General features: G+C 45.0%; 1 protein-coding gene across 1 annotated transcript in view; it reads left to right on the top strand.

Annotated features, from left to right (window-relative positions):
- The window catches only part of LOC126095189 (tryptophan 2,3-dioxygenase), a 458,240-nt gene that overhangs the window by 373,070 nt on the left and 73,146 nt on the right, over positions 1–12,024 (top strand). The window contains exon 5 of the mRNA XM_049909922.1: positions 28–165. Coding sequence (XP_049765879.1) covers positions 28–165 — 138 coding nt within the window. The remainder of the gene's footprint in view (positions 1–27; positions 166–12,024) is intronic.

Below are 12,024 nucleotides of genomic sequence, written 5' to 3' on the forward strand. Positions count from 1 at the left end.
TAATTCCTATGGTTTATTCGGTTTCAGCTTCTGGTGGACCAGGTGATGATTCTGGAGACAATGACTCCTCTGGATTTCATGGAATTCCGTAATTACCTATCACCGGCCTCCGGCTTCCAGAGCCTGCAGTTCAGACTTCTGGAGAATAAACTTGGCGTCAAACAGGTCGGTACATTTGGAATTGTATTTTAGCCAACAAATTTATAAAATGTATGGAACCGGTGTTCATCAATGCAGGTGTTTTTATTCAAAAATCCATTTCTGAGCATAAAAATCGATCTACGACTTGTAACTGACCTTTATTCATCAATAGCGAACTGTTATCGAACTATACACTCAACTTTAGCTCTAACTGCACAGAACGGACAAACAGATGTGTTTGTTTCTGTGCCCTCTGATAAATAGACAAACAAATGTCAATCATACTGTTGTAGGCAGTGTTTGTGTATCACTTTGTGTATCACAGTTAATACAAACGAGTTAACGATTCTAGTTTTGTCCAAATTTTTTTTGTTCTTTTCTGTGGCTCAGTTATGTATCACGTTGTAACCTAAGAATCCTGAGCTTTCCCACCGAATGGGCCAATATGTTTGTGATGTGCAGAGAAACATTCTCTCTCACAACTACCTCCACCCGTTCTTCCTAACTTCTAATATCCCCACAAACACTGGGTTACAGTCAACTTTGACAGGATTAAAGAGTATGGCTTAGGTTATTTAAAACGTGAGGTCACAGAAGTGCACTGAGATCAGATAAAGTTCCATAGCCCACGTGTAAGCGTAAAATCGTTTCCTAACAGTGTCTCTATCGTTGTCCCATGCCCAAGAAGATTTTTCAGCATAATGTGATGGGTGCGCGACAGAAAGTAGTCATAATGTTCTCCTTCAGACTCAACTAACACACAAAACTGCTTTGAAATTCGCTCTAGTTTCACATATTGAGACGATTTTACTATTTAGATAAACCAGCATTCGTCTTAAATGAAGAAGCACTTGATTCGTCTATTAGTTACTTCACTTAATATGCGCTCACACGGGAAACGAGTGCAATATGTGACCTTCTCCTGTGACCCTGAAAATCACAGCAAGACCAAAGACAAAGCCTGTCAAAAGAGATGTCCTTCTACTGTGTACCACACATATGAATTCAGGAAAGTGATGTACTTATGAGGAAACTTCAGACAACAGTATGGTCCATATTGTGGCGCAACATTCTATCCACATTCATTCTGTAGCCTGTTTGTGACAGCAGATTTATTTTATTAGGTAATTAAGCTATAAACTAATATAAAAATATTCATGCCTCTCAATTTTATGTGTGTCCCCGAATCGAGAGTGAGATGGAAATTGCTCAGCATCATGCTTTCTGCACTGGAGTAGTTTTGGGCCAGATTAACTTTACGGCAACGCCTTTCAAACTAATTATTGGCAGTCATCAAGATGGCAGTGACTGTTAGAGAAGTTTCTAGGTTTGAAGAAGAATGCTAGGAGCGCAGGAATACATTCCTTGGAGCTAGATGGCGGTTTACGAACAACCAGGTAATGCCAAGCTAACAGACCTGGAGGGTTCCCTCAGAACTCGCTGGCAAGACAGACATAAGCTTTTTGTAGGCATAGCCGTTTAGGGCGGGAATAGAAAATAATGCCTACCCTGATACCCTTCTCAGTTTGTGCGCTTACCGTGAAAGGGAAAATTTGAATGAAACTTACTTTCTGTCGAAACATTACCTTTCTGAATATGGGTTCCTTATCAAAACTTTGTCTCTGAATTTCCCTCTACAACCCAGAGAAGCCTGTAATAGGTGTTGCCGGCCGAGGTAGCCGAGCGGTTAGAGTCCGCTGTTTTTTGGCAGGGCTGCGTTTTTAAATAGGATCCACCAAAGTTACTTAGCCTCATTTTTGTCGGTGTTCTAGCTCTGTCGACAAGTAGTGTCCTTGTCCATCACAGAGTGAGGCCTCATGGACAACCGCCAGCCGCGACTGGTACAATACGGCGAGATGTTATGGCCTACAGGCTAGGTGACACCCCGTCATGCTCCAATCCTCGTTACTAGCATTACTCTCTCTCGCTCGTCTCATTCTTAATACTGCAGGGTCATCCACAACATGCCACACTGCACGCGAGCTCAATGTGCGGACTGCGTGCGGGTTGTGGTTCGGCCTCCCTCGGCTTTGCTCGGTACTTCTCAGAAGTACTCGGTATTGTGTGTGGTGTCTATTCTTTCTGACACATCAGGAAGAACAGACACCGCACATTCATATAAATGATCCGCCTCAATGGGCAATTCATCCACCTTCTTCAGTGAGGATGCAAAAGTACGTCCGACCTCCTGTGGGAATCTCAGAGTAGCGAACAGTGAGTATAATGGACAGGGACTGCGGATAGGTGGCCTTCGGTGGTTTTGTATCTCGCCTGGAAGGCGGCGCGTGGGTAGGAGCAGGAAAAGGTGAAAATCTCTCGGTACTGCAGTGTGAATTAAAATCACATTTACTTTAGCAACAAGAGTAATAAGTAACTTTGCCCTGAGGCGCGAAGCTGAAGCGAAGTGTCCCGGCCGTCTGCTCTCGATGAAATGGGCAGAATCAGGAGCGGAGCTCGTAGATCTCTCCCGCTCCGGCTAGAGTGCGCTGTCGTCGGTGTCTGTCGTAGTGCCAACTTTAAAACTTGTATTTACGCCGTGGCATCGTTGCTATCGATACCACAGGTGGGAATGTGGATCTGCCGCTGATATAGTTCGCGAAGTTGCGATAACGCTGTGTGTCTGATGGCTGCCGGCACGGTAGCTCAGCGTGTTCGGTCAGAGGGTTTAGCTACCCTCTGTAATAAAAAAAAATTGAGTGAACGGATCAACGAACAATCTGAACGAGTGTCATCAGACGTCCGCCACGAACAAATTCAACGAACAATAAAGAACAAAATGAGATCAACAAAAAAGAGGGTTAGCTGTCCTCTATAATAAAAAAAAAAAACTTGAGTGAACAGATCAGCGACGAACTTATACGGGTGTAATGGGACGTCCGCCCCGAGCAAATGCAACGAACAATAACGAACAAAATGAGACAATAAAGAAAAGAAAAAAACTTACAAAAAAGATGGCACACTGGTTAACGCACCTGCCCAGTAAGCAGGAGATCCCAGATTCAAATCCCAGCCCGGTACACATTTTCGCTCATCGCCACTGATTACGCATAACGCCCCGCTGCAGCTGACACCTGTGATCCCCCTTTAATTTACATGCAATTTCATTTAGCATTGCAATGCGGCATTTTTCGGCGACTTTTTTGAGTTCGGCAGAACCGTGGTGTCAGCGCTGTATACCCCTCATTATTTATCCATGATATACAGGGTGATTCAAAAAGAATACCACAACTTTAGGAATTTAAAACTCTGCAACGACAAAGGGCAGAGCTAAGCACTATCTGTCGGCGAATTAAGGGAGCTATAAAGTTTCATTTAGTTGTACATTTGTTCGCTTGAGGCGCTGTTGACTAGGTGTCAGCGTCAGTTGATGCTAAGATGGCGACCGCTCAACAGAAAGCTTTTTGTGTTATTGAGTACGGCAGAAGTGAATCTACGACAGTTGTTCAGCGTGCATTTCGAACGAAGTATGGTGTTAAACCTCCTGATAAGTGGTGTATTAAACGTTGGTATAAACAGTTTACAGAGAATGGGTGTTTGTGCAAAGCGAAAAGTTCTGGACGGCCGAGAACGAGTGATGAAAATGTAGCACGCATCCAGCAAGCATTTGTTCGCAGCCCAGGAAAATCGACTCGCAGAGCTAGCAGAGAGCTGCAAATTCCACAATCAACTGTATGGAGAGTCCTACGAAAAAGGTTAGTTATGAAACCTTATCGTCTGAAATTGGTTCAAGCACTGTCTGCAGCTGATAAGATTAAAAGAATCGATTTCTGTGATTTTATCCTTGCTCAAATGGAAACAGATGAATCTTTCGTTTCAAAGATTGTGTTTAGTGATGAAGCAACTTTCCACACTAACGGGAAAGTCAACCGTCACAATGTCTGTATATGGGGCACTGAGAATCCGCGGGAAACAACTCAGTATGAACGTGACTCGCCTAAGGTGAACGTTTTCTGTGCCATTTCAGCCAATAAAGTTTTTGGTCCCTTTTTCTTCGAAGGTGCTACTGTAACTGGACTACAGTATCTGGAGATGTTAGAGAATTGGCTGTTCCCTCAGCTCGAACAAGAAGCACAACAATTCATATTTCAGCAGGATGGAGCGCCACCACATTGGCACTTATCTGTCCATAACTACCTGAACGTCAACTACCCGAGGCGATGGATTGGCCGCCAGGCAGCCCGTGACAGAGCACTTCACCACTGGCCTCCAAGAAGCCCTGATCTTACCCCCTGCGATTGTTTCTTATGGGGGTATGTTAAGGATATGGTGTTTCGGCCACCTCTCCCAGCCACCATTGATGATTTGAAACGAGAAATAACAGCAGCTATCCAAACTGTTACGCCTGATATGCTACAGAGAGTGTGGAACGAGTTGGAGTATCGGGTTGATATTGCTCGAGTGTCTGGAGGGGGCCATATTGAACATCTCTGAACTTGTTTTTGAGTGAAAAAAAAACTTTTTAAATACTCTTTGTAATTATGTATAACACAAGGTTATATTATGTTTCTTACATTAAATACACATTTTTAAAGTTGTGGTATTCTTTTTGAATCACCCTGTAAAAGAAGGTCCAGTGGCTGTTTGCACAGAAAGAGGTAGCCTAGCTATCTATCGTCATATCCTTTAAAAGGGAATGACAGAAGAGAAGGATGAGGATTCTCAGTATCTGTTTGCAGTCACATAATCGACAGCTACCACAAATTTGCTATGGAACGACATTACAACATCTAGCAGAAAGACTTTAGAGATTTAGTTGATGACGAAAGAGCAAACAGTTACAAAGATATGTAGACGGGACTCATTCTTCCGTATATCAAGAAGAACTTTGTGCTAAACTTGCAGACATGGAGCACATGATGAAATTAGTTCTCATCATCATCATCATATCATCATCATCATCATCATTTAAGACTGATTATGCCTTTCAGCGTTCAGTCTGGAGCATAGTCCCCCTTATAAAATTCCTCCATGATCCCCTTTTCAGTGCTAACATTGGTGCCTCTTCTGATGTTAAGCCTGTTACTTCAAAATCATTCTTAACCGAATCCAGGTACCTTCTCCTTGGTCTACCCCGACTCCTCCTACCCTCTACTGCTGAACCCATGAGTCTCTTGGGTAACCTTGCTTCTCCCATGCATGTAACATGACCCCACCATCTAAGCCTGTTCGCCCTGACTGTTACATCTATAAATTTCATTCCCAGTTTTTCTTTGATTTCCTCATTGTGGACACCCTCCTGCCATTGTTCCCATATACTAGTACCTGCAATCATCCTAGCTACTTTCACATCCGTAACCTCAACCTTACTGATAAGGTAACCTGAATCCACCCAGCTTTCGCTCCCATACAACAAAGTTGGTCGGAAGATTGAACGGTGCACAGATAACTTAGTCTTGGTACTGACTTCCTTCTTGCAGAAGAGAGTAGATCGTAGCTGAGCGCTCACTGCATTAGCTTTGCTACACCTCGCTTCCAGTTCTTTCACTATGTTGCCATCCTGTGAGAATATGCATCCTAAGTACTTGAAACCGTCCACCTGTTCTAACTTTGTTCCTCCTATTTGGCACTCAATCCGTTTATATTTCCTTCCCACTGACATTACTTTCGTTTTGGAGATGCTAATCTTCATACCATAGTCCTTACATTTCTGATATAGCTCTGAAATATTACTTTGCAAACTTTCAATCGAATCTGTCATCACAACTAAGTCATCGGCATATGCGAGACTGCTTATTTTGTGTTCACATATCTCAATCTCACCCAGCCAGTCTATTGTTTTCAACATATGATCCATAAATAATATGAACAACAGTGGAGACAGGCTGTAGCTTTGTCTTACCTCTGAAACTACTCTGAACCATGATCTCAATTAGTGCTATGATTAATAAATTTTTTGAAGTCACGCTCTTTATAACACTGTCAGTTTCAACAATTTTCGATGCAACTGGAGAAAGAGTATGGAGATTTTATATATATTCTACAAAATACCGTTGGTAAAGGTAAGAGACATGCCTGGAACGAGTTTTTTGTTTCCTGGAGAAAAAAGAAGAGCAGAAATGTAATTTAGAACACCCAGGTTGGACTGCAGATCTCGCATTTTAAGTGCACTCGACTACACACTGCCTACAGTAAGATGCTGCAAGATGAGAAAGAAACAACATATTTATAATATGATGGGAATGCATTTAAAAAGAAAATCGCGTTGTGGAAGGAACAAATTCTGACATAAAGTACCGTCCATTTCCCTAAGCTCACTGGCGTCAAAGAAATCGTGAGTCATTGCGGCCTTGAAAGAATTGCAAGGATTATTTCCTGTACGTTTTAAGGACACTGCCAATCTTAGTCTGCTTTCCAGTTGCTTTCAGACCGTTTGCCGTTTCAGTTCAAAGTGGCCTTGCGCCGGTGCAAATGGAACTGATCGGTCTGCGTTGTAATTCTCATTTAAAAGACAATTTTTTTCTTAGAAACTGTCCAGGAGGTCTATATTGTTTCCCTTCGGAAGAGTTTCCACGTCTTCACAAGGATGTTCCAAACCTGATAAAACATTTCTATCAATATATGGGTGTGAAAGGTTTTTCCTAATTATGAACCTAAGTAAGCCGCACCTGGGTGCTAAAATCTTTGAAGTTATCTGTGTCTGTATGTATGTACAATATAAAAATTATATCATGTATTCACTGTGCCAAAAATAACTAAATAACACTGAAAATATTTTTTTGTTTGTGATATATGGTTCAAATGGCTCTGAGCACTATGCGACTCAACTTCTGAGGTCATCAGTCGCCTAGAACTTAGAACTAATTAAACCTAACTAACCTAAGGACATCACACACATCCATGCCCGAGGCAGGATTCGAACCTGCGACCGTAGCGGTCACGCGGTTCCAGACTGAAGCGCCTTTAACCGCACGGCCACACCGGCCGGCTTTGTGATCTATGTTTTTTAGAAACATGAAACCAAATCATAAGCAGTGTGACTGCATTACCATTTAAAATCGGTGCATTTATGTACGCGCCCTTCGCCTGCACCCACTCAGACAGTATGATGGGGTGGTGGGGAAGTGTGCAGTCAGACTGAGTGCTACAGAACTCATGCCAGAGCAATGGTTTGCATTCTGAATTCATTGCCGTGCCAGATGTACACTTAACTTTTTCATCTTCTGGGTTCCTTACGGGTAGAAATGAATTTGACTTACAGCAAGTCAATCTTTACAGAAGCACTTACAGTTAAGTCTTTATGCATCGATACTGACTGTATCACTGAACGTACAACTTACCCGGCCCCAACAACAGTGTGTGAAGCGTATCGCTACTGCGGATGATTAACTTTTACAGTCGTTTTCTACCCAGAGCTGCTGAAGCGCAGGTGCCAGGTTCCACGTCTGTAACTTGGATGAATGACTTGCAGGCAGCATATGAAACCTGTCACACAAGCCACAAGCTAGCTATCCTCCTTGCACATCTGACCTTTGACGCCCACTAACGATTTTATCAGATGCCTCATCCCACACTGTTCGTGCTATGCTACAACATAATGTACACTCATGCTGAAACAACGCTCTGGTCGACGGTTTGCGGGTTTAAATCACCTCGGGGTATGACCATGCGGTGCATTTGACCGGCGGTCGTCGCACGGTGGCGCTGGCAGCATCCACATACGCAGACGTGTGTGTTGGTGCATGTCAGAGAGCGGTGCAGCGAGTAAGTTTGCAGACGTTTTCAGACTTGCTAATGGTGACAGTGTGTTGCATGTGGCTCAGAGAACACATATTGATGACTTTATGAGGGGTAGAATACCAGGGCGACTGGACGCTGGTCAAACACAGCAGGTCGTAGCACGGCCCTCCGTGATCTCCAGATTATGGCAACGACTCCAGCAGACAGGAAACGTGTCCAGGCGCTACAGTACGCGATGTCCACAGTGTACAACACCACAAGAAGACCGATTTCTCACCATCAGTGCCCGCAGACGGCCACGGAGTACTGCAGGTAGCCTTGTTCGGGCCTTACCGCAGCTACTGGAACAATTGTCTCCAGACACACAGTCTACAGACGACTGAACAGACATGGTTTATTAGCCCGGAAACGTGCAAGGTGCATTCCCTTGAAACCTGGTCACAGGAGAGCCCGTAAAGCCTGGTGTCAAGAACAGAGCACATGGTCATTGGAACAGTGGTCCCAAATTATGTTCGCGGACGAGTCCAGGTATAGTCTGAACAGTGATTCTCGCTTTGTTTTCATCTGGCGTGAAGCAAGAACCAGATACAAACTCCTTAATGTCCTTGAAAGGTACCTGTATCGAGGTCATGGTTTGATGGTGTGGGGTGGGATCATGACTGGTGCACGGACACGCCTGCGTGTCTTTGACAGAGGTCAGGTGTATTGGGACGTCTTTTTGCACCAGTACGTCCGCCTTTTCAGGGGTACAGTGGGTCCCACCTTCCACCTGATGGATGATAACGCACGGCCACACCGAGCTGCCATCGTGGAGGAGTACCTTGAAACAGAAGATATCAGGCAAATGGAGTGGCCTGCCTGTTCTCCAGATCTAAGCCCCATCGAGCACCTCTGAGATGCTCTCGGTCGACGTATCGCTGCACGTCTTCAAACCCCTAGGACACTATAGGAGCTCCGACAGGCACTGGTGTAAGGATGGGAGGCTATACCCCAGCAGATGCTAGACCACCTGATCCAGAGTATGCCAACCCGTTGTGCAGCCTGTGCACGTGTGCATGGTGATCATATCCTATATTGGTGTCGAGGTACATGCGCAGGAAACAGTGGCGTTTTGTAGCACATGTGTTTCGGGACGGTTTTCTCAACTTACCACCAATACCGTGGACTTACAGATCTGTGTCGTGTGTGTTCGCTATGTGCCTACGCTATTGGCGCCAGTTTTGTGTAGTGCTACGTTGTGTGGCACCACATTTTGCAATTATCTTTAATTTATGAAAATGAGTAGGTAGTGGTATCCTTTGGGTTTCTTCTCCAGGAAGATTACAGAGAAGCAGCGCTTTTGAGCAGTACTTTACGCAGAATTGTTAGCAGCCTATGAAGCAGTTTTATACTTCTGATTCATGGTGGGAGGACATGCATTCATTATATACATAGACCATCGGCCAGTGACTTTGTCGTTTTTGCAGCCGCAAAATAACTATCTCCCAATGCAAATCAATCAACTGAATTTTATTTTTATTAGACATTAGGCATGTAAGTGGTTAGAAAAATGTCACTACTGACGCCTTGTCTGGAATGGAGAGTATTACCGCACCTGTGAATTTCACCGAGCTGTCGGCAGCACAAAATTACGATGAGGAGTTAAGAGATCTGCTGAAAAGCAAGATGGCTCCGCACTTGTGTCACAAATCACTGTCAGGCACTGAGGAGCTGATGTACTGTGATGAGTCAGCAGGAAGACAGCAACGATGCATAACTGCTCTTCTATGATGACAGGGCTTCGATTCCCTTCATAAACTTAGCCATCTAGGGATCTCTGCTATGAGGACACCAGTAATGCAATGTTTTGTGAGACCCCTCATACAGAAGGACTCTCGTACATGGGCTCAAACCTGCATGTCCTGCCATAAATCCAAAGTAAATAGGCACGTAAAAGCTGTTCTCGGAAGTTTTGATATCCCATAGGGACGATTGTCACACATACATTTGGACCTGGTAGGACCACTAATGCTCGCATGTAACGACCGGTACTGCCTCACAGCGATCGACAGATACATCAGGTGGTTGGAGGTATTCCTACAGACCACTGAGAACATGGCGTGCTCATTCGTCTGTGGTTGGGTTTCACCTTTGGGCTGTCCCCAACAAGTAGAAATCTTTCATACAATAGCCCAGCTGTATGGGATACACTTGTCGAGGAATTCATCATCATAATCAGACAGCCACATATGGCACTGTGGAGCACTTACACCATTCCTTGAAGGCTGCTATAATGTGCCACACGACAGATTTTGGATTTACGTAGTTCCAGTAGTGCTATTAGGATTGTGCAGCGCATTAAAAGATGATCTGCAGACCTCCCCAGCAGAGTTGATGTATGCCGAAACACAATGTCCAATAGGAGAGTTTTTCAAACAATAGCCCAGTCTCCTGCTCTCTATTTAAGATTTTCTCACAGAACTCCAGAAGCAGAAGCAGGCCATGCGACTGAGTGGAACTATATGGCAAGGAACACAGGCTACCTTTGTTTTCAGAGACCTAGCAATGAAGAAGCTCGTTTTCCTCTTATATGGCCCACTGTGCAAATTACTGGAACCAACCTACCAAGGCCCATACACAGTTACGGGACGGAATAATAGGATGCCCACGCTATGCATTAAAGTGGTAGACACAGTAGTATCCATCGACAGACGCAAGCGACCCTGCCTAAGTGCAGAAGACGCTGCCGAACTGCAGGCCACCATCGGAAGCAGAACACCTGCCAAACCGTAGCCGCCGATACCACAGCGCCATCCAGAGAAGAGCAGCCCACGTAACACCAGCTGACACATCAGCACCAGATCCAACGAAAACCCACTATAGACTAAAAGTGCGGTTGCGTTTCGACTCAGCACACATTTTCCAGCTCAAGTCAGCTAATTTTCTTTCCTTTTCTATTTGGGGACGCGGTGTAGCGACCTCAGCTCACAGGTCACTCCACACTGTCCTCTGGTAATGTTGCGAACGACAGACGCCAGAAAGACCTCACTGTACAGCAGTCACTATATCGATACCTACAGTGGCGTGAGGATCGCATTGTGTGCAGTTGCCAGATGCGCGATATGTACACTGAGGTGACAAAATTTATGGGGTACCTCCTAATATAGTACCAGACTTCATTTTGTCCGGCGTAGTGCAGCAGCTCGACGGCGGGTGGACTCAACATGTCGTTGGAAGTCCCTGCATAAATATGGAGCCATGCTGCCTCTATAGCCGTTCATAACTGCGAAATTGTTGCCGATGCAGGATTTTGTGCACAAACTGACCTCCCGATTACGTCTCATAAATGCTTGATGGGACTCATGTCGGGCGATCTAGGTGACCAAACCATTCACTCAAACTGTCCAGAATATTCTTCAAATCGATCGCAAACAGTTGTGGCCCAGTGACATGGCACATTGTAAACCGTAAAATTCCTTGGTTTTTTTTGGGAACGTGAAGCCCATGAATGGCTGCAAACGGTTTCCAAGTAGCCGAACATAACTATTGCCAGCTAATAATCAGTTCAGTTCGGTCAAAGAACCCAGTCCATTCCATCTGGACACAGCCCACACCATTATGGAGCCATCACCAGCTTCCACAGCGCCTTATTGACAACTTGGCCACACTCGAACCTTACCATCACCTTTTACCAACTAAAAATCGGAACTCATCTGACGAGGCCATGTTTTTCTAGTCGTCTAGAGTCCAACCAATGTGGTCACGAGCTGAGGACAGGCAAAACAGGCGATATCGTGCTGATAGCAAACACTCGCATCGGTCGTCTGATGCCATAACCTATTAACGTGGAATTATGTCGCACTGTCCTAACGTTGATTTCTGCGGTTATTTCACGCAGTATTGCTTGTCTGTCAACACTGAGAACTCTACTCAAACGCCGCTGCTCTCAGACGTTAAGTGAAGGCCGTCGGCCACTGCATTGCCGGTAATGAATGAAATTTGGTACTCTCGGCACACCCCTCAGGTGCTCTGCATTCATTTGCTGAGTACAGGCTTGGCGACGCTTGGTTCCTGAGCTGGGGACTGGTAAGCACCTCTAGTTCTCTATCACCGTAAACTCTGGGCCTGCTTCAGTGACCACTGTCCGGTGCAGCAGTGGGTCGTTGTGTGTCACAGGGAACAAGGATCTTTGCTTGACCTCCCAGATCGCGAAGATGGTAAAAACCT

Source organism: Schistocerca cancellata, chromosome 8 (assembly GCF_023864275.1).
Source record: "Schistocerca cancellata isolate TAMUIC-IGC-003103 chromosome 8, iqSchCanc2.1, whole genome shotgun sequence".
In the NCBI taxonomy this organism is placed as follows: Eukaryota; Metazoa; Arthropoda; class Insecta; order Orthoptera; family Acrididae; genus Schistocerca; species Schistocerca cancellata.